A 21,861-nucleotide genomic window follows, 5' to 3' on the forward strand; every position below is an offset into this window, starting at 1 on the left:
TTACCAAAGAATTGCTTACTTCGTTGTGAAAAGTCGAAGAGAAATAATTACTCAAAACTCAAGGTAGTTTCAAAGCAATAAATTAGTGATCGGTAATCTCCGTAAACCTATTAATTGAGTCACCTGCCATAAAACGTATAGCTATTATTGCTCTGTTTTGAATAGATTCAATTTCATTTCGCGCACGAGCACGACGAGACATACTTGAACAAGTTCAAGTTGCGGTTCAAATTCTGACGAGGAATTCCCAGATAACAGCGCCTTAATATATGAACTTACAAAACATTACCCACTACTACTGTCACATTTTCCTTCGAGGAGTACGCACAACTGAGCTACTCTTCAACTTAGTAATAATTAGTCAAAATTAAGTTAGTGTAACATTATTTATTTACAACTAGATCTTACACCGTTTTTCGTTGATTTCCTTTTTGAAACAGCAAGATGACTGATGCAAAAGCAACTATTTATTACACTTTGGAAGAAATTGCAAAAAACAATGGTAAGGATACTGACCGAGTGTGGATTATCTATAAGGACATTGTCTATGATGTGACCGATTATTTGAATGACGTAAGTACAATTTTTTAACAAAAAATATGTACGCAACAGTAATGTAAAGAACCGACCAAGTTACCTGAAAAATATTAACTATTTATTACTGTTTAGGTAAATATTTTGAATATACGAATATGAAATGTCAGTGATACCGGGTTTGCAAAGGAACAAGAACCTGTTTGTTAACTAATGCTGTAAATATACAACAAATAAATTAATATCAGAATATACGGGTATATATCGTTAGATAATTTTAATAAAATATAAAAAATTCTGATAAAATTTGTTTATGCAGAAATTTATAAACAAAAGTATTACTCAAATTAAGTACGTAATATTTTTTACAAGAATTGATTGAAGAGTTAGCGATGGGTCAGTTTATATAACATAACCCTAAAAATAAAAATTCTGTGCAACAAGCGTCTTTTAGTATTTATTAAAAGATGGACAAGTCCAAGCAATCTACTAACTAACCTCTATATTTACCTGCTTCAAATACCATTAATTTTTATAAATCTATTTTAAAAATATCAACAGAATTATAAAATGTGTAAGACAAACTTATAATTCCTTTTTTTTTGTTAACGTGAATAATAATCAGAACCAACAAAATATTCGAATCTGTTGGGTGCAGTTAGTCAATCATGATAGCGTCTAAATCCGACATATTTTTCTGAAAGGTAAACATAAATCTGTGTTATCATAAAATCAGCAGAATAAAAAATATCCTATAAAAGTAAATATTTTTCTTAACTGATAATAACGAGGATATTATTTATAATTATTTTCTCACTGTATTAAGCAATTTGTTTTTGCATTATTCCATTTATAAAGTAATCTATTTAATGAATGAGAGCTATAGTCAACACGATCAGTTGGTACACAAGGAGTATGCAAAACTCTTGTTGTAAAGTATTCAAAGGATCATATAATTACCTATCTAAAAGACCTTTACTTACAACTTGTTTGAAAGTTGTTTTTGATTATATACTTAATAATATTTATTATTTTTTAAATTGTTGCTCTACCTTACACTTGGCATTTATCTTCAATGCATAACAAGTCTATCTTGATAATTTAACAGTTAATTTTTGGTTGGTACTTTACTTTCACTAAATTTCCTGAATAGTATACAAACATGACTGTTATGTTTGGCAATTTTTCCCATGCTTCTACGAAATGTTTTGATAGATAAAAAATTCGAAAAGTGGTATGTCAACAATACATGTAATGCTGAAATTATGTACAACTTTTTCGGTACTGATATCGTTAACACCAATTATATTTTAATTATTAATTAATTAATCTCTGATAAAATATCAACACTTGCTCTTTCTGACGATAATATTCACAAATGCTGTTATCTTCCAACTATCTAACAAGTTGTTACTAAAACGGGCCTAATCTTCCTCTTATACATGGAATAATATCTTTCACGTAAGTCGAGAATAAGTATGTATTTATTGAGTTACAGTTAATAAATTTTGTACAACAGCTGTAGATAAAAGTGAATATTCCAAGTAGGTTTCATTTTGTGAAAGGTTTTGATAATCCACAGTTCCAGACGTTGGATTATTGGTTTTATATGTGTCGCTTGTATTTTATAATCGTCTGACAGGTTTCTAAAAATAACTGGACAACTTGCAAAATAAAGAAACTAAGACAAAATAAAACATAATCCTCGTCATTTGTATAACCAGCCTTCCCAGGTTGATGGCGAGATGATTTTCCAAAACATTATTCTATATATTTTTTTCATAGAATCATCATCATAGAATTGTTAGCAAGAGTTTCAGATTATCTGGAAAATACCGATTTTTTTTTTAAATATCAACGGCTGTCAAAAGATACTGCTAATAGGTCATTGATATATGAAGTTTCAATTGTCTTACGCACGCAAAAAAAATTCTTGCTTGAAATGTACAACGCACGTTTATATAGGTATACGCAAGAAAATATTTTCTTCTTTCAAGAAAATTATTTATTTATTTAAATACTTTAAATTTCTACCCAGAAATATAATTTCTTACTTTAAAAATTGGCACCATTTAAAATAAATATTCTTGATACTTACGGTTAAACGAATTCTGTTCTTAATTTTATGATCTACATAGATTTTATAGAAACATGTTTTGTATTGTATATTAATGTATCGTTTGATTAATACAAAATTGAATAGTTTTGGTCAAAAAATATTTTGTTTCACTCACAACACCTAGTACAACAGCTAGGATCGTTCGCACGTTTAACCAACCAGACATAGGTTGGTTTGGAACTTGATTGATTGTCCTCATCATTATGTCGTTAGAACGATCCATCTGCTTTAGTGTCGTTATTCACAAGGAGATGTGTATACACATAGCGTAAGTGCTGGCTCCATCTATCGTGCCACGCCATTCTGTGATCTACAATTTCCTTTCAAGAAAATATAAGTTTGATTATAGTATGCTACATTTGTCTTGAATAATTCCTACATTAATACTAAATTTTAAATGTATATGTATATTTTAATGAATTGGTAGTTTTGAAACAAATATGTTTGCAGTTCGAGATAATAAATTTCAAAACTATACAAGATTTGAATTAAATTATATATATTTACAAATAATATAAATTCCAAGAAAGCTTATGATTCTAGTAATTGTACCTATCAGCAAATAATTTGCAAATAGATAACTAAAATCTATAGTCCTCAGATTGGTATTTATATATGACATATTTTATTATATAAATAATATGATAAAATATGATATATATGATGTGTGACATATATGATATATCTTTGCAAACTGGATTTGTTTTTAAATTTACATGGAATTCTGAGGATATCAGGGAATTTTGGGTTCACAGTTTAGTTAGATTAAGGAAAAAGCAAGAAATTTTATAAAGAACGACATTCTCTCATAAATTTTCAGATAAATACCTATTTTTCCTCTTCGTAAAACTGTACATGCAAAGTTTGCGTAGCTCCAAATTAAAGAACGACAAAACTAACCAGTAAGCAGTAGTAATAACAGATCTCGTGGGACGAAGAACTAAAAGCTAGTACTGAAAAAGCATCGCCACAAGAGATTATGTCCAAATTCCATCTAGTTTGTAAACTTTATTTAATTTTCTAATTTCATTGACCCTCGAGTTCCCGAATGCCGAAAATTTATAGAGTCCTTTGCTGCTGAACTAGATTTAAATCTAAAATGCCAGGGGACATTTACATTCACACGAAAAGATGCAGTTAAAACAAGACGTACAAAATTTTAATTGATTCTTATTCAAGGCTCGAACGCTCTCGCCTCGGTTTGGTGCTTCAAGGTGAACTATGTCACAGAGTTCAGCGGTAAAGTCCAGTGGGGAATACCCTCGCAGAGCAAGTATTTTTACAATAATGCATCGGTTCTTAGAAAGCTTCTAATATTCCATTCCTCATAAGTTGTACAACATGGATAAACCGATCTTCTATTATCTGCAGCATAAGCTATCATATGGAAAATAATATCATATGGAGTTATCGGTCACTAAAATCATAATTAATAACATGACTGAGCACAAATACCAACTATTCCACGTATTGGATCTGATATTTTTACCAAAAACTGATTAGGTACATAAATCTATTACTAAAATAGTGAGCCATGTTACAAATATGTTGGGTATTTGAAAACGATTTTTATCTTAGATAACCAGGACTATTTGTAAAAATGTCCACCAAGAGGCTCCAAATTTGTAGGAGTGTAAGCGTTATAAAACTTTTATTAATTTTTGTTATTATTTCTTTTAAATAAAAAATGTATTCTTCTATCATATTTTTATAACGATCTTTTTTAATATGAAGTTAATTTTTTGAAAACCTGCAAATAATAAAAACGATGGTCAGCTTTATAGTACATAAAGACTGAATTGTTTTTTCTTTGAGCAAATAAACTCGAATTAAATCTACCAATAAATACCGTGTCTGGAATATGAAATGGATGATACTGTATATCAAATATGCTATACATTTATTTGCCTTTGGAAATATACAACCGAGACATGAGTTAATAAAAACTATGCAACTGTGTCAATAGTTATAATTTTTTATTATTTGTCAACAACTATCAACGCAGTGAAACGACGGTATTCGTAAACAACTATAATTATTTTCAAGAGTATACGATTATAAAAAAGCAATATTCTGATTCTTTTTTGCAAGATATAGAAGTCATATAGAAAAGCTGTAGGAGTGAAAACACATTGTAAATAATTTTTTGGTTTTTAGCATCCTGGAGGAGGCGAACTTATTACAGAATGGGCGGGCAAGGATTGCACCAAGGCATTTGACGATTTTGGACATTCCGGTGACGCCAAGAGAGACCTAAAAGCACTGAAAATCGGAGAAGTTGTAGAAGTAAGCAACCAGAAGTTTTCTCCATTCCTACTTAAAATTGGAAATTCTTACTTTAAAGATATTAAACTAATTCACATTAATTCTATAAATTCCCCAAAGTGGCAGGTATGCGTGTATTTAATTAGTACTATTTGCACAGAGATTATCTTTTATTTTAGATAACTACGGACTAGCTTATCTATGAAGTTATTTTACCTAGATTGTTGATATCATAGATATGACCTCATTAGATGAGAATTTGGAAATTTTTTAGCATGAATTTGAATTAGCTACGTTCTAAAAGTATCTACAAGAGCTAATCATAAAAAGATATAATTAAAAAAATAGTAAATTAATACTAAAATAATAATAGTGGGTCTAAAACATTGAAACACTTAGTTTTTCATTTCAAACATTTTGTGGTGTCTCATAGAGAAAAGACACTAATCAAAAGTCAGACATTTCTAATTTTCCTTGGCTTATTGGATTTTACGAATTTTAAATCACGCCAGATTTTGTACAATTTTCAACATTAACTCTTTTTGTCTTAGCCTCTAGATTTAACAACATTGTAAAGTAGTTTTAAAATGTAATAATTGGATTAATCTCTTGTCTTCTAGGAGGAACGAAAGAAGAAGCAGAAGAAAACTGAAAAGGAAGCGACTAAAGGACCAAAAGTGGTTGAATCTAAAGAAAAAGTTATAAACAGGTAACTATAGCTCATTATTATTTCGTAATTTTTTTTTGTCGATAAAAAATATTATTTTGGGGATTACTAATATAATTTTGATAAAAAATAATAGATAAATAGCAAATTCACACCTTTTTCACGGGAAATACTAAAAATTTTGAAAATTGTTAGTGTTCTAAAGATTAAATAATTGCCTATTTTTTCCTTATTGAATATGAAGCAATTTTTTTAATACCTCCCACACGTACCTAACGTTGGATTAAATTGCGACTAATTTCACAATTTTTAAATTATCACCAATAAATTGAAACGCAGATTTTCTCAAAACTTCATACAGTATTGTACGTAAGTTTTATACAATTTGTACCTATTCCTATTTGTGCTACATTATACGAATTTTCATTACACAGTAACCTATATTTTTTAATCCCAAGATACTGATTTTTATATACTTGATTCAACTTACAACAAATTTTACGTTATTATTTTTCTTTTCAGGAGCTGCATTCACATCATCACATGTGGTTTATGTGCATAAATGTGTGTAGTTTTCCAAACAAAATATGTGAAACTAAAAAAACTGTGATAAACCTAAAATCTGTACATTCCGTATTAGAATACCTATATTTATATACCAAATTGTAAATAATAAAACAAAAGAAATAAATAATAGATGTTCCGACCTTTCCCTTTTTATTTCTTTCTATTCCCGAACCTTTCTCAACAACCAGAAACAGCAAATAAGTTTATGCGCTCGACATACTATTGTGCATACTACAATTGACTGTTTGTGTTTTGTCCGTGTTCATCAGCTTGCATATTCCAATCGTGTAATCAATGATAAAGCACGTAATACTGTTTACAATTCTCACCGAAAACAGGGGTTCATTCAGAACCTGACTTTACATCGTATAATAGTTTTCATTGCATGCGTATCATTCGCGGCTCAATTTTGTAGCTGTTTTGGATTAATTTAAGATGTTTAGCACCGATTCGACTGCTGAAGTAGCTGAATAAGAAAAAAGAGTAAAAACATACTATTATAAATTCTATAACTTTTTAATGGTACTCGTTCTAACTTTTCTAAATGCGTCTCTGTCTAATCTTAAGATCACTCCATGGCAATTGTTTAACTTGTTTACTTCGTTGGAATATGTAAAGTGACCGTAGCATAGTTCACTTGACGCAATAAATTCGCAAACTAAATTCTGAGATACATGTACTGAAAAGTCGATAAATGGTTTGTTCATTCCACATTAGCTTACAGTCTTTGGCCCTTAGAAGTTAGTCGGTTTATAGATTACAACCTACATAGCTGTAATGTATATTTGACACGATATAGTGCGATATTTAGTTTTTTTTTCTACAAATGGTATTAAATAACGTTTTGATGATGAACAAAATCGTTCCGAAGCACTCATTGATTAATATTACCGATTCCAGCGAGACTGTAAAAGTTAATTAAACGCCCAAGTAAATTCGAATTAGTTGAATACCTGCTGGTATTTTTATTGTGAAAAATCTATTTTTATATTAAAACAAATTCCGGTCGACGCAAGTGCTTACTCGAAGTCGAAAACAAGGGATTAACAACTGCTGATTGGGTATTTACGTTAACGGGCCAGTGCATACACTTTATACTGTAAACGCAACCCGATTCAGTACTGAAAATCGCGCTTCAGATGTTTCGGATTCAATTGTTCAGTTCACTGGATTTAGGAAAGTAGGCGAGATCCGATATGAATCTCATAATCAGAACTACTGTCGGATACAAATGTATTGAGCCATCATTTTGATTGCGTTTATCTCAAAAACAGTACAGCGAAAAATAATTTAAATATTTAAACGTCATTTTTTCTGCTGTCAATTAGTCGCCAAAATTTGAGAGCGTTCCGAAGAGTCTTCGGTGTATGTTATATTGGCCAACTTATTAAATACAGGGTGTTTTCAAAATCTTTGAGATGGAGGTTCTTGAAATGCCTAAATCTTGCTCAACAGCACGAACTGATGATCATGAAAATATTGATTCATCGAATGTTATCGGCTCTAAAATTATATGTGGAGAAATTCGATCATGTTCTAATTGATTTCTTAAAATTCTTCATAAAATGTGTCTACTCATTGGTGGTAGAGTGCATCTCTCATTAGATACATTGCAAGTTGTATTTATTACCTTGTGCCACTCTCCATGAACAAATAATTTTAGAATGTCAGCATTTGAATAAATGTTAACGTTTTCCATTCTTTAACAATAAATGATACTCAAATAAACATTCACTGTATGTGTTAAATTGACAACAATAAACTGGTGACAGGTTATGTACTTGTTTTGAAGTTCCACTAAGAACAGTAAATACATTAAAAACCAGAAGAATTGTTCATCAGGTTGCGTAAAAATATACAGGGTGTTCCATTTAAAAAAAATAAATTAAGATGGTTTAAAGTTGACTAAATTCGGCATTGAATTTCAACCATCCAATATGAAATTAAGATGACAAGGAAGTTTAGCGTTTTAGTTATGTCCCCTATAAATTTTATCGCTCTAACTTTATTATTGTAAAATACACATCTTTTTGAATTAGGCAGTGCTTTTTTAATTTTTTTGAAATAAATATATCAAAAAACGTTAACTTTAAGAATAGGAAATCATTATGAAACTTCCCCTAAAAATTGACGTAGAATCCAAATTGCAATAATATACAGGGTGTTCCAGTTAAAATAACGAAGATGACGTCAATTTCCGATATAACCGGAAGCGTAGGCCATTATTTTAGTTGAGAAGGGTATGCCCGAAAACACTATTGCCCAAATTTTTAAAATTAAAATCGAAGTAGTCTCTGAAATATGTCTAATGTCTCATCACCGTGAAACACTCTGTATATAAAAATAGGTAGCAATAATAAGGAACTGGAGCATTTTTTTTACTAACATCAAACATGTAAATATAAAAGAGGGTTTATGCAAAGAAAATGTTTTGTTGTAGATACATTAACTTGAAAAAGGAAAATTATATCAATGGAAATTCAACGTGTTTTTGCTACAACTCGTTTTCATAAATAAAATAGAAATTAAATCATCCATCATATTCAATCTTATGCTTTAAAGGGCAATATACCCAAGAACATATACTAAAAACGTAGAATGTGAATTAAAATAAGAATTAGGTGCAATATTAATATTTAAAAATTTATTAATTCCTTTTTTTTCTTAACTTTGTCTAAAATTAAATTCACTATACATATGTACCTATTTTCGTCTGTGTAAGGTACACAACATGACTTGGTGGGTGTATTTGAAAACCGGCGTTAATAATAAACAAATTTGTAGAGCAAATGTAGCATATCTATGAAAATTTTATCAATATTGATTATTTTGTTTGTTAAATATGTAATTAATACGAACCTAACATATATTATTCAAAATATATTTACTATTCCTAATAGGCTACAGAAAATTAACAACTGTTTTGAAAAAAAAAAAACATATTCATAAAGTAAAAAGGCAAATTTTAGATATCTATAGTAGTACAGACAATTAGTACCATATGATCAGTTTTGGATATTTTTATTTCATCCTAAGCTACTTCACAGAAAATAAACTTTTTAATTAATAATATAGGAGCAACAATTACTCTACTATATTATATATTAAAAAAATCTATAAGACAACGTGTTAATGTTTTAAAAAAAAAGACCAACTGTGGCCACGACAGAGGTCACTCAAAAATTTGTAGTACTTATGTTAGGTCAATAACCCTGTAACATTTTACATGTTAACATTGTCCTGTTTGCCCTCCTTGCTATTATCCCTGAAAACAAAGTTTGCCAGAACGGCAATCCTGGAATCAAACTAAATGAAAACTTTGAAAAGCTGGAGAGTAAACACGTGTGATAGTCGATTCAATCTGTCGCATGTGCTATTGTTAACCTGAACCTGTATAAACAGTCAAACTCGAATTGCCTCTTATCAATCACTATTTCCCCAAGGCTTGAACGAAAGGCATTGGCGTAGGTATGAAAAACTCTTGAGTTGGAATAGATAAATCAAAAATAAATGTTGCTATCGATTTAAATTATTGAGAAAATATTTGCAACCCTTTCGGAACAATTTTGTGAATAATTTTTTGAATAAAATTTCTAACGATCTTATGCTTTAGATTATTAGATTATATTCTTGTACCACATTTATAAATAAAATAAAATCATCACAAACAAACTACATTATGGTTACATACACAGTACAATAAATATTTTAGCTAATTGCTTCAAATAAAGTTATCAGTCAGAGGGATTTTCTGGGGATTTATAGTTAAAACTGTAGATAAACACAAGCAGACACAATAAACGTTTTAAGTGAATATATAGATAACCTAATTAGTACTCAAAAATGGCATAAACTCACTGTGTCAATAAATAACTATTGAGCTAATCCTATTTTTAAAATTACTTTGCTGCAGTAACTAGAATACGGATAAGTTTTTCTTTAGAGGTAGGTACATATTTACCTAATACCTAATGGGCAATTATACTAAAAGCAGCATTGAAATAATGTCTCAAAATAAATATTTTTTGTCATAAAAATACTTACTTACATTTTATTAGCCAATTCAACTAATGTTAGGTAGGTACTTAAGTCTTTATTTCTATTGATAATAAAAATACTCAGAATTATCTCTAATAGAAAAGAGAAGTTGAACTGCGAACGCCTCTGTACTGAAGGATAAATCACAATAAGGACGGTACCAGTAAAGGCTAATTTGATACATTTGCCCACGTCTTGCAGATCTGACAACGCAATCAGAAATATAGAGATTGATAAGATGTATACTTTTATATCGTCTTATTGTTTTATTATTTCCTTAATTGAAGAACGCTAATAAATAAATGAATATCAATATATCCTTTTTCAGTCCCGCATACAAACAAATTAGAAAATAATACGTCCTCTCAGTGCTGAATTTATTCTCGAAGTATTGTCATGAATTCTTAATATTTCTCATATCTGACTATTACTTATAAAATAACACACATAGGAAGCTGTCTTGTAGGTAGATCACACTTACATATACATATACTTAACTTCAGTCAGTTCAGTTGTTAGATTTTATTATTTTTTATTATTTTCAATTCAGAAATAATTTAATTTTTTCCGTTGGATCATCCATGTAGGTCTGTTACTATAAATTACTATTAAATAAACGCGGTAAGTAATTGCGAATTGTTTCGAATTAAATAGATTGCGCCTCACTGTTGGAAACTGTTTCTAAAATATACAAGGACAAAGGTTTTATAATGCGGGTAATTTTCTTTTATTTTCAAATTTAGCGCCTAGATGAAGGTTGGCTTTGCACACTTCGTCCATCTCTTATCTATGCCAACAGTTTTAGGGAAAGTTAGGTCGTCCGCGGCTAGAGGGCAGCGAAGTCAAGACCGCCAGTTCTACGAATAGGAGCTTCAAAATATATAATTTGCTACTTAAACTATTATAATAGGGTAATATAAGTCTCTAGTGTAATAAATAACAATGTTAAAAATGTTATTTTTGAGATTTGAGAGCGTTGTACGCAATGCCTTCTGGATCATGCCGGCCTATACTGTAAACGTCAGCTCTTACATCGATTTATCTGATAGCGTAGCCGTATCTTATAAAATCAATATAACTTTGAAGAGTGAAAGAAATGAAGAAATAATTAAAAGCTGAACTTTGAACAGACTGAAATTTTATTTATTATTACGTATTATAAAAATCCATAATTTTCATCACTTTATTTACATTAAACTATCTCCAACCTCTCCAACCTCCAACTATGTTTCTTCAGAGTAATTCAGAAGTAGTTAAATCAGAGACACAGAATACGAATATAATTCTGTGTCAGAGAGTAATATGATCCGAAAGATAGTCAATTGGAAAGCAGCTCATTTAGTGATGGGCATAATCGACCAATTTTGATAATCGAGTAGGTACTTCTAATAATCGAGTGATCACTCGAGATACGAGATATTGGTCGTTATCATCCCAGCGGCGCACAAACATGTTTGTATTAGTCATATATTACTTATAAGCGTAGCTAAAAAAAAAAAGCTCACGCACTTCAAAACCTAACCACTTTTTCGTTTTATTCTAAAAAAAAGGTTACGCAATCAGTGACTATTTGCAGTATGCACTAACATTTTGGGGTACAACCTTAGGGTAATAATCACTCGAGTGGTGGGAGTAAACATCTCGAGATATCTCGAGTGATCTCAATAATCGAGTACCACTCGATTTTTCACTCGAAATCTCCCATCACTAAGCTCATTATGATTTGACAATTTGACCATTGTTCAGTAATCTGTGCATTTGACATCAATAAATCAAATATGTATCAACTATCAACATCAATATTTATTACTTTTTACATTTGCGTAGACGTAGACCCCTAGACCTAGACCACGGAGACTATTCTCCTTGACCTAGACCTTTATATTTGTACTATCTGTGCAAATTTGTCACGTAAAATAATCACAGATAATGATTGCAATTAGTGATGGGACTACTCGAATGAAAATTATCGATTATATCGATTATGAAAATCTCTCGAGATATCTCGAGTGGTCATATAGAATCATTCGATTATTCGGATACGAATGACAGTGACCACAGCGTTACTAATACCTGCACTACTCGAGCGAGTGCGCAGATGTTTCGATTGTTCCAACGCTCTAACGAGCTACAACATCTCGAGATAAGACGGCCGAGAGGATAGATGAGACAATCGAATATCACCGCACCGACATACAAGAAAAAAGGAATGCAGGAATTTTATGAGTGGCATCGCGGGGGGTTAGATGGGAGCTTTATTTAGCGGGGATAAAAATTCATATGAATGAAAATAATACCAAATTATGTTTTCTATATAATTTTTTTTTTTTCAAAAAAATCCCAAACAATGGACCTCTTTAGGCGGCGACTACTCATTTTAAACACATGCTGCTGAATCACTCAACTGGCAACGAAGAAATATGGAAGAAATGCCCCAATTCGCGACAGTCATTCATTTACCTAACGTCAACATGTTTCGCATATGATTTGGGATAAACCGGAAATTTTCAAAGTGAACTTTCGATTATTCATTCGAATGATCATTCGATTATAAAATTAATTCGAACAGTAACCTCTCGATTATTTAATTCATTCGATTATTCCCATCTCTAATTGCAATATAAAATATTGTGAACCAATGAAATCAGAATTAACACAAATCTGATAACGAATTAGAATGTGTAGAGCAAATTTAATTTTCTCTATGATGGTGTGATAGTACAAAGTCTCATACAACTTTAATATAAGAATTTTGAACGTTTGAATCCATTTATTTTCGCATATAAATTTCATGTAAATTAAATACCAGCAATATTAACATCATTTTATATGTATGCTAAAATATTTGTATCAAGGGTTTTATTGCAGACTGTGTTTAGATTAAGAAATAAGAGCATGATGTGCAATTCAAAAAGAATAAGTGAATTTAATGTACCTGTCCCTTGGGGGTATATAGCAGGTAATACTACATTACTTAGTTTTCAAATGTTTCTATAAATATTTTAATTTTATAGTTAAAGCTTGGGGTGACGAAAATGATGAAGCTATTTTAGTCAGTCATGGAAGACTGGACAATGCTGGAGCATTCGATAGATTAATACCATATCTTCCAAACTCATTCTACTACATATGTATTGATTTACCTGGTCATGGAAAGTCTTCACACTTTTCACCGCACTTACCTATATACACTACAAATTATGTATTGGTTTACAAGTTGCTGGCACAATATTTTAAAAGACAAAGCTACATCATCATGGGACATAGTTATGGAGGACAAATTGGTTTTTTATTTGCTCAACTGTACCCGAATCTTGTAAAAAAATTAATACTGTTAGACACTGTTCATATGTATCCCGTGAGTGTTAAAGATTTTAAGTATTATCTTATCGATAGTTTTAATAGCACTATTAAGCTGACGGAAAAGCTAAAAACTGGAAATCCACCTTCGTACACTTATGAAGAAGCTTTGAACAAATTACTACACGGCAGACAGGGAACACCTCTTACTACCGAAGCAGCAACCGCTTTGCTTCGGAGAGCTGTAGAACCGACAGGAGATGGTAAATACACATTCACCTTTGACCAAAGAATGAAAAATTTTATTAATCCTACACACGACTTTCGCTATATCCTAGAAGCTCTAAGAGAAGACCCAGTTACTTGTCCTATATTGATCGTTTTAGGTGAACATTCCTTCACGAAAATCGATATGGAACTTATCCTTCAAGAATTAAGCAAGTTGAGTAATGTTTCTGTTGAATACGTTGATGGTTACCATGATATTCATAACAATAATCCCGATCGTGTTGCACCAATTGTTAATAAATTTTTAATAACACAAAAAGGGAAATTATAATGCATTAAGATGCTAGCATTTCAATATTATTTTACACAGGGTGTGCCACTTAAAAATTTCCAGTTGTGTCTTTGTTAGAAACTAACCCCTCTTGCACATGAGCGTTGTTTTACCGATTGGCAGACGACCGTCACACTTGCAAGCAATGATTTTGTGTGAAAAGATGTATTTAACTGTGTAATTTAAAATTTAGTAGCTTGTTTTGCCGATCAACAAAATACCGTCCGTGTGTAAGAGCCGTAAGAGAATATAGACAATTAAATTATAGACAATTTTTTAATATTCGTCTGATTTGTTTTACTTTTATTTTTTACTTTGCTGCAAAGTCAGTAACTATCCGTAGGGTGTTTAATTCCTCTCTACAAATATAGTCGGTCTTACAGCGGCGGGGTTCAAACCTATGACAGTAGCATTCATCAATTCAAGTATTGACGCCTCGAACCCCTCGACCACCGTCTGACCCAGATAATTTCTATTTCCTCCTGCTTGTTCCAAAACGGTCAAAACTGTTAAAATATTTTGTCATTTTTTATAGTTTTCAGTATTTAGAAAAATATTGTTAGTTGCCCAGAGTAAAGTTATTGTGTGTAACAAAAAAAAAATTTACTCAAATTTATTGCCTCCAATTTCTGCACAAATTTCAGCTCTTCTAATAAATTTTCTATGGACATTTCGTATTTCGTATAGAGGAATATTAGCAATTGTTTCTCTTATTCTGTTTTTAAAGTGTCCACATTATTACCAAGCAGTTCAACATTTTGTTTTAGATTGCTCCACAAATAAAAGTCCATTATTGTCAGATCAGGACTTCTAGGAGGCCATGGAACAGGACATAATCGTCCTATCCATCGATCTTTAAAGTGTTGGTCCAACCATTCTCTAACCATAATTGTAGAATGAGATGAGATAGCACGCACAATCAGGTGGCCGCCTTGTTTAAAAAAAAAATCAACAGAAATTAGTGAAACCTCAAATTTTTAATCCCCTGTGGATCCTAAAAAATGACATCCCCGATAATATTTTTCGATATTGTCAAAAATAACTGTACTGTTGGCGACTAACAATATTTTTCTAAATACTGAACACCCTGTATAAAAAATGACAAATATTTTAACAGTTTTGGCCGTTTTGGAACAAGAGCGACTTTTTGTCAGAAACCCACAAATAAAAAAACTTTTCCCTCCTCCAGACATTACAGCGGGACACGCTGTATATTTATTTAAATAAATTCATTCTGTGTGATGGCATATTTTACTTAATAAAGATTAAGACCTCAATTATTTGCTTGACTAAAGAAAATTCCAAGACAAATTCATAAAAAATGAGCTATTTTTTCTTACCTCAACATTGCTCCACTCGTGTATTTTTCTTTTGCAAGTACTAATTTTGTCTTAACTGTTGTTTTGATCTGTTTATTTTTATATGTTTAAGAGAATAATCTCAAAATTCACTCTTCAAATACTTTTTAAGGATACAAATAGCCTTGCAGTAGTTTTAAAAGATTTATTAGATAAACCTTAAAGTAAAAAAAAAAACAATTATTGTAAACTAAGTTTCAAATACGATCCATCAATCACCATAATAATTTTGAGTGTATCACCCTTCGTAACCTGCTTTGGGTGGTGAAGAAAAAAACAACTTTTTTTAAAGTGACTGCTGTTGAGAGTTGAAAACATGACCTCCTCGAAAAGGTTAATTTCGTACCAAAAATACAAAGCATTTATCAGTCCGTCCCTTTTTACCACAACATCACAGGAGCTTTCGCCGTCTTTGTCTACGGCGAAAGTGACAGGATTGGAATATTCCGTGTACTGCAAGTTTTCTAAATTCGGATGCTCGTTACCCTAAAAAAATAAAAAGGATTTATTGCAATACATTTTAAACAATTAAATTCTAAAATTTAACTAAATTAGCATGCTTACTGAATATTGATTCATATATTTCTCGATTCGAAAATTCAGTACATTTTCGTCTTTAACAAGATTGCACTGATCAATATAAGAAGAATATATTAACTGTACGCTGATTCCAATCCTTTTAGGTACGAGAGTTATTTCATTATTATGTTTGTCCAGTGGTGAGATATTCTCCAACGATCCGTCAATATTGATCGGGTCAAAAAAATATATACACTGTTTTCTCGATATATTTTGGTTCAGTATTACAGAAAATTTCTCATCTCTAATCGAGAATTTGTCCAAAGGGATGTTGTTCAATTCTAATATGTGTCTTAGGAATTCGATATCTTGACCGGTTTTAACCATATGGTAGACACTGCAACCATTCTTCGCCATCAGAAACCCAAATAATGGAAATATATTCGAATCTGCCACCTATAAATAAAAAATATCTCTACCTTTTCAAAAGTAAGTATAACGGAGACAGGATTTTTCAACCAATATCGGTTCTCAATTTTTGATGAAGTTAATAAGGATTAAAGTAAAAATTTACTTAAAATACTTACCTCGAAGTTTGGAGCATTAAATTTTAGTGTCATGTTGACTATAGAATCCACCAAATGGCTGTCATTCATGAAACTTATTATTTCCTTTGAAACCTCAAAACACTTCGGATGGTTGGTGCCTCCATTGACGACAGAAAAATTTAATTTGCAATCCACAACTGTTGCCTTCAGAGTAAGTACCTCACCTTCATTTACTAGAATAGGGTGGTCTAAGTAAAACACAGCTTGTTCCCAACAATTTACTTTATCTTCGTTGAAAGGATTGGTAGTCAATGAGATTTCTTCAGTCAGATTTAAATCAAACCAAACCGCTAATGCGTGTATAATCCCCGCTTTACATTTCAACTGTACGATTTGGTGATACTCATTCCTTAACATGGTACATATCTCTTCGAGGTTATAAAAATTTATATTGAATATTTCTTCAGTGTTGGTCATGTAGTCGACATTTTTTTCTAGAAGATCTTCTGCTTCATAGGGATCCGGATTGCGCTGTTTTATGCAAATATTTTGTAAGTTCAGGATGTTTGAGATGCCTGAAGGGATATACCAATATTTACTTGCTAATTCATCACAGTGAATTCCTAAACAAATAATATAGATAAAAATATAAATAATTTTCAGTTATATAAATGTTACCTGTAACATACAATTTTGCCCCACATGGTATAATTTTAAAGTCTTCCTCGGTACATATCACGGCTAAAGCATGGAAAATACTTTCTAAAGCTCTTTCACCAAAGAATGCCACGTCAAAAATCTCAGTGACTATTAAGTTGCATTTACTCTGTATGTTCCTTTGGATGCCTAAAAAATTACTCTGTTATATATCAACAAAATTTACATTAATAATACTTTTGTATTTATTATTTTTGTTTAAAATCTAGCACAACAATTATTCTTACCTGGAAGATTAGTTGACAAACAGTTTAAAACATTGATATTAGTGAAATTGTTTTCTTTAAATATTTCCAAACATAATTTGTAAAGTGTCTTATTTTCTTCGATAGCAGTTATACTACTTATAGTATTGCAAGAAGCCATTAAACTTAAGAGTCCACAGCCAGCTCCAATATCCACAATGTCGCTGTATCCTTTAACGATAGTTTGAGATATTGCTTTATTATAAGCCATATTTCGTTTATTATCGTTCAACATTCGAAAATGCCAACGAGGTATTTGATGCCATTTTACATGCATTAAATTTTTCTCAGCTGGCAAGTAACTCTTGTTTACTTTTACAGCCAGTTCTAGGTACCTGCGGGCAATGTCTACCTCACCCACCCTAAAAGTTATTAAATTATACTGATGTTTTAAGTTTAACAATTGTAACATACTTGAACATGTACGCTCCCAAGTTATTCAAGATAATGTAGTTGTTAGGGAATAAGTTTATCGCTTGCAAGTAACATTTTAACAATTCCTCTATGTTATCGGTTTCCTCAAGAACAACACCAATTTTGCATACGAGTTTTGTAAATGCTGTTTGAACAGCAGTACTAGAAAGAGTCGGATCATTTAGACTTTCGAAATAATTGACGAAATACTCATAAGCTTCTGTATAATTATTTTCCGAGCAAGCCTGTTTTGCTTTTTTTAAATATATTAATCCATTTAACTTTTTTTGTTTTGAACATAATTTTGGGACTCTAGAAGCCATTTAGGTAGAAACTATGTACAATTATTTTTCAAAATAGTAATTTTACATCTTTTATGAAGGAAAAAGTATTTAAATTGTTATAATAATCCCTCTCATCACTCACTCCTTTGACATTTAAAAATCTAGGTTAGTTCTTCTTCTTCTTTTTTTTTTGGCCTTTACCCGGAGGATATTTAGCCAGCTAATCTTGTTAGCTATATAAGGTCAGTAGCATCGACCACGAATTAATTTTTTGTTTGTTACAAATGTGTTGATAGTTCCAGAAGGATAAAAAAATAGTTATTTTCCTTTTAGCAGTGATTAAGGATGTATGTACTTAAGTTAGAAAGAGGATAAACTAAGTTAACTAAGATTGCTAGCTAATTACAGGTCTATGCAAACAAGTCAAATCGAATACACCTCAATTTAGGGATATTTTTGTTTTCAGTTTTTTCCATTACCGAACAACCAACGAACCAACAGCTACTTTCATCTGCACTATTTGTAACAATAAAAAAATAGGGTTAATTTTAAAATCGTTAGTTTGAATAATTTTTAAATTTAAATCTATTATTTAAATTATTATACGATGTCAGATGTTACTGTAGACGAAATCATAGATGCGTGTCCTTGCATTACAAATAAAATTATAGAATATTTAGAAAATTTTCTTTATTCAATACAGAAATTCGAACATATGATTGATGGCGTTTTGAACTTTAAGGGTAAGCGGAGTACTTAATTAATTTTTTGTATATTTACATAAGCAAAAATTTTAGTGTAAAAATTGATATATTTTAGATTTAATTAGCGATGCCAATAAAATTCAAGAGTGGCTGGAAAATTATAATAAAGAAGTCACCGACAAATTTACTGTAGATGTAGTTTGTTTGGAAAGGATTAGTGAAGAAATAGTAACTATAATTTAATAGTTAATAGTTAAATTTTATAATTCTTTGAATTTCAGGAGGAACTAAAAGTGTTACAAAATTCTTTACATGAAAATATTGCTGAAAATGAAAAGAAAGTGGACATTTTAAAGGGAAAATTATCAGCATTTAACAAGAAGAACGAAAGCCTGGCAGATATGCGGTATTTATCTGCAAGTGTTTTATTAGTAGCAACATAATTATTTTTAATTTTTAGGGATGAAATTCAGATGTACAAGTTATTAACTAATACTAAGTTTATTTATAAAGGGTCTAATGTCAGTGGATGTATCCTTTTTTATTATTAGAATTCATTTAAAAAATGTTTAATTTGAGTGCGGCAGAAATATGGAATTAAATACAAAAGTAACAAATTGAAATCGTCGTAATTATGAACACCCGTTTTCCTTAACGTTTATTATAGATATTGCTGGTAAAAAGATCGAGTCTTTTGATATGGACCCAGAAACTCTATCAAAGAGTGATATAATAAATAGTTTATATAATAAAGTGAAAAATGTTTCTCTTAATTAATTTCTGTATCATCATCATACTTTATTATTTGATTATTGAACCATCTTTGTGCCAATTTCGTATGTTTGTAAATAAAACAAGAATTATAAATGTGATAATTTTATTTATAAAGAAATTTATACGAATGCAGTAAACTTAAAAGTGTTGCAAAACCAAATGCAATGAAAAATAAAACTGCTAATAGAACTGCCAGTGTAATTACTTGAAAGAGAAACATATAAAGAACGTATATAACACCTACAAATGAATTTGATGCAATATTTCATTTAATCTCATAAAAATACTATACCTTTTGTAGCTAGGAAATTACTCAAGTTTAATAAAATAATAAACGGGGTTAAGGCCACTGATGTAACTAACGGTAATACCAGTACACTAGAGAGAATTACTAAAGTTAATGCTGTACCCGGCTTTCTTGCTATCCACTCTCTTAAATATACTTGTAGTTTTTGAAAGCATGGCTGCAAAATAGCTGAAAATTTTCAAGGACAAACATTTATGAGCAAGTAGTCAATAAAATGTCGGTATTTTACCTGGAATTAATTTATTTTTCATTCTGACTATGGAGATTTATTTGTTTTTAGTAAAACTAGCATAAAAAATACTGGTAAACATTTATCAATATCACTTTGGAGTATGACACCGCTTATCACGAAGTATAAAAATATTTAAAACTGCGAGTTTTAGAGGTGTAGAACACAAAGTGAATTAACAGTACAAAGGTCGTTTAATGTTTTTGTAGCACTAATCAACACCGCAATTATTCAATACACTTTGTGATAAATGTGCGATTTATTTCATTCTGGTAGGTAATAAATTAAGAAAAGTAATCTTTACATTATACAAGGTTTGGTCAAAAAGTAACGGGAAATGTTAGTTTATAATTAAATGTTAATTATAGTCCCCTTGTGCCGCTTTGGGTATCGTCTTGAATGAAAACTCAGTGCACTTTTTTTAAAAATATATTAACAAAAATTATATAATCCAACGCGAAATTAAAAACTATTGCATATTGTCAACAATACTACACATAATTCTGTCTAAAATATAACACGGATCTGCTTGGCTCTCGTCAGAATCAGATTTTTCTTGATTCATTAAAAGATCTGTTTCAATCATAAGTTTAGAGTCTATTTCCATCGGTTCTGGAAGATTTTGGATGGCCTGTTGAAGGATATCCATCACTTTATCCAGATGCTTTTGAAATCTATAATTAATTGGACAGAGTAAATCTCATCGTAAGAAATAATTGCATTCACTGTAACAATTACATAAATGCTATATGTCCAGAAGAAACTTGGAAATGAAAATTTGGTTAATTAATTTCTTCTTACCTATTTGCCGTCTCTATTCGCTGCCTTTTCTGAAGTTCCATCATAACCCTTAACGTTTCACGGGCCTGATGGGGTCTAAATTCGTTTAACAAATGGTGTATGTGTATAAATAACAAACTAAGATCTTCAACTTTTTCCGCACGTCTTGGAGATTCTGGACAGTTAACTAGTAGATCGAGAAGGTCCAAGAAGTTTGCTAGTAAAGACTGATTTAATTTCTTCAACTCTCTTCTTCTATCAAAATGGACAGGGTACAATCGTTTAATGCCCTGAAAATTTGTTACACCAATTTTTAGATTAATGATATTAAAAATTCTTAAACTTCCAGCTTGGCCAAATCTATATTGTCCACGAGTTTCTATTAAAGTCTCCCATCTTTGTCGTTCCTACTTGATCTGCCCATCTCACAGACAAGATGAGTTTGGCCAAACCGTATGCGCTGATTTATGTGTACGATTAATTTTAAGTTTTTTCTATTTAAATTTAAAACAGATTAATAAAATAGTCTCGTGAAGAGACTTAAACTGTCTAATTAATACTTAATTAAAAAGTTTAAAAAAATTTGATTTGGATGTCGAAATAAAAATATCTATTTTCACTGAAACAAGATAAATTTACCTGACTTTCTAAAGGTCTAATTATGCTTTCCTCAGGATTAAAAGCATTACCAAACATGTGATATGTGTCTTGAATAGGTGGTGGTGGTTTAGGAGCCCTACCTCGTCTTATTATTTCGTCTGTGTATTGGTTCACATACTGCATAGGTGGTAGAGGTAGCGAACTAACTTGAATTGCATCTGCCATGTTTTTGTATTACTTTTACTAATAATGTATATATTCTTATTTTATATTATATAGACAACTAACAGAAATAAACAAATGTGAATGAAATTGACAACTGACCACACATAA

The 21,861-nt window shown here is 30.7% G+C and overlaps 6 protein-coding genes across 6 annotated transcripts; 3 read left to right on the forward strand and 3 right to left on the reverse strand.

Annotated features, from left to right (window-relative positions):
• The first annotated feature begins 282 nt into the window (after positions 1-282).
• Positions 283-6,296, forward strand: LOC108912819 (cytochrome b5). Its single transcript, XM_018718212.1, has 4 exons — positions 283-573; positions 4,811-4,939; positions 5,539-5,627; positions 6,108-6,296. The coding sequence occupies exons 1-4, from the start codon at positions 445-447 to the stop codon at positions 6,145-6,147; spliced, it is 387 nt and encodes a 128-aa protein (XP_018573728.1). The 5' UTR covers positions 283-444; the 3' UTR covers positions 6,148-6,296.
• A 6,538-nt stretch (positions 6,297-12,834) lies between these two features.
• Positions 12,835-14,376, forward strand: LOC108912840 (serine hydrolase-like protein). Its single transcript, XM_018718239.2, has 2 exons — positions 12,835-13,149; positions 13,205-14,376. The coding sequence occupies exons 1-2, from the start codon at positions 13,020-13,022 to the stop codon at positions 14,047-14,049; spliced, it is 975 nt and encodes a 324-aa protein (XP_018573755.1). The 5' UTR covers positions 12,835-13,019; the 3' UTR covers positions 14,050-14,376.
• Positions 14,377-15,538: 1,162 nt separating this feature from the next.
• On the reverse strand, positions 15,539-18,293 carry LOC108912839 (protein arginine N-methyltransferase 9). The gene is made up of 6 exons (XM_018718238.1): positions 17,851-18,293; positions 17,419-17,798; positions 17,153-17,320; positions 16,514-17,097; positions 15,972-16,382; positions 15,539-15,893 (listed from the first exon to the last, which is right to left on the reverse strand). Exons 1-6 carry the CDS (start codon positions 18,171-18,173, stop codon positions 15,588-15,590), a joined length of 2,172 nt encoding a protein of 723 aa, XP_018573754.1. The 5' UTR covers positions 18,174-18,293; the 3' UTR covers positions 15,539-15,587.
• A 370-nt stretch (positions 18,294-18,663) lies between these two features.
• Positions 18,664-19,690, forward strand: LOC108912832. The gene is made up of 5 exons (XM_018718225.1): positions 18,664-18,877; positions 18,954-19,066; positions 19,120-19,244; positions 19,299-19,369; positions 19,506-19,690. The coding sequence occupies exons 1-5, from the start codon at positions 18,742-18,744 to the stop codon at positions 19,613-19,615; spliced, it is 555 nt and encodes a 184-aa protein (XP_018573741.1). The 5' UTR covers positions 18,664-18,741; the 3' UTR covers positions 19,616-19,690.
• An 8-nt stretch (positions 19,691-19,698) lies between these two features.
• LOC108912833 lies at positions 19,699-20,336 on the reverse strand. Its single transcript, XM_018718226.1, has 3 exons — positions 20,149-20,336; positions 19,905-20,087; positions 19,699-19,852 (listed from the first exon to the last, which is right to left on the reverse strand). The coding sequence occupies exons 1-3, from the start codon at positions 20,168-20,170 to the stop codon at positions 19,716-19,718; spliced, it is 342 nt and encodes a 113-aa protein (XP_018573742.1). The 5' UTR covers positions 20,171-20,336; the 3' UTR covers positions 19,699-19,715.
• A 228-nt stretch (positions 20,337-20,564) lies between these two features.
• LOC108912830 (mediator of RNA polymerase II transcription subunit 7) lies at positions 20,565-21,753 on the reverse strand. Its single transcript, XM_018718223.1, has 3 exons — positions 21,568-21,753; positions 20,950-21,218; positions 20,565-20,822 (listed from the first exon to the last, which is right to left on the reverse strand). The coding sequence occupies exons 1-3, from the start codon at positions 21,751-21,753 to the stop codon at positions 20,618-20,620; spliced, it is 660 nt and encodes a 219-aa protein (XP_018573739.1). The 3' UTR covers positions 20,565-20,617.
• Between the last annotated feature and the right edge of the window lie 108 nt (positions 21,754-21,861).

This window comes from Anoplophora glabripennis, unplaced genomic scaffold, assembly GCF_000390285.2.
Source record: "Anoplophora glabripennis isolate ALB-LARVAE unplaced genomic scaffold, Agla_2.0 scaffold321, whole genome shotgun sequence".
NCBI lineage: Eukaryota > Metazoa > Arthropoda > Insecta > Coleoptera > Cerambycidae > Anoplophora > Anoplophora glabripennis.

Bases quoted from the DNA above. Each gene is read 5' to 3' on its own strand.
- LOC108912819 (XM_018718212.1), top strand. From the start codon at position 445: ATGACTGATGCAAAAGCAACTATTTATTACACTTTGGAAGAAATTGCA. The intron at 574-4,810 runs GTAAGTACAATT...TTTGGTTTTTAG, and splicing joins TGACCGATTATTTGAATGAC to CATCCTGGAGGAGGCGAACT. The intron at 5,628-6,107 runs GTAACTATAGCT...TTTTCTTTTCAG, and splicing joins AAAGAAAAAGTTATAAACAG to GAGCTGCATTCACATCATCA.
- LOC108912839 (XM_018718238.1), bottom strand. From the start codon at position 18,173: ATGGCTTCTAGAGTCCCAAAATTATGTTCAAAACAAAAAAAGTTAAAT. The intron at 17,799-17,850 runs GTATGTTACAAT...AATAACTTTTAG, and splicing joins TTGGGAGCGTACATGTTCAA to GGTGGGTGAGGTAGACATTG. The intron at 17,098-17,152 runs GTAACATTTATA...TTATTTGTTTAG, and splicing joins GGCAAAATTGTATGTTACAG to GAATTCACTGTGATGAATTA.
- LOC108912830 (XM_018718223.1), bottom strand. From the start codon at position 21,753: ATGGCAGATGCAATTCAAGTTAGTTCGCTACCTCTACCACCTATGCAG. The intron at 21,219-21,567 runs GTAAATTTATCT...ACAAATTTTCAG, and splicing joins TTAGACCTTTAGAAAGTCAG to GGCATTAAACGATTGTACCC. The intron at 20,823-20,949 runs GTAAGAAGAAAT...AATTAATTATAG, and splicing joins CGAATAGAGACGGCAAATAG to ATTTCAAAAGCATCTGGATA.
- LOC108912833 (XM_018718226.1), bottom strand. From the start codon at position 20,170: ATGAAAAATAAATTAATTCCAG. The intron at 20,088-20,148 runs GTAAAATACCGA...GAAAATTTTCAG, and splicing joins GAAAAATAAATTAATTCCAG to CTATTTTGCAGCCATGCTTT. The intron at 19,853-19,904 runs GTATAGTATTTT...ATTCATTTGTAG, and splicing joins TAATTTCCTAGCTACAAAAG to GTGTTATATACGTTCTTTAT.
- LOC108912832 (XM_018718225.1), top strand. From the start codon at position 18,742: ATGTCAGATGTTACTGTAGACGAAATCATAGATGCGTGTCCTTGCATT. The intron at 19,067-19,119 runs GTAACTATAATT...TTTGAATTTCAG, and splicing joins AAAGGATTAGTGAAGAAATA to GAGGAACTAAAAGTGTTACA. The intron at 19,370-19,505 runs GTATCCTTTTTT...CGTTTATTATAG, and splicing joins AGGGTCTAATGTCAGTGGAT to ATATTGCTGGTAAAAAGATC.
- LOC108912840 (XM_018718239.2), top strand. From the start codon at position 13,020: ATGTATGCTAAAATATTTGTATCAAGGGTTTTATTGCAGACTGTGTTT. The intron at 13,150-13,204 runs GTAATACTACAT...TTAATTTTATAG, and splicing joins CCCTTGGGGGTATATAGCAG to TTAAAGCTTGGGGTGACGAA.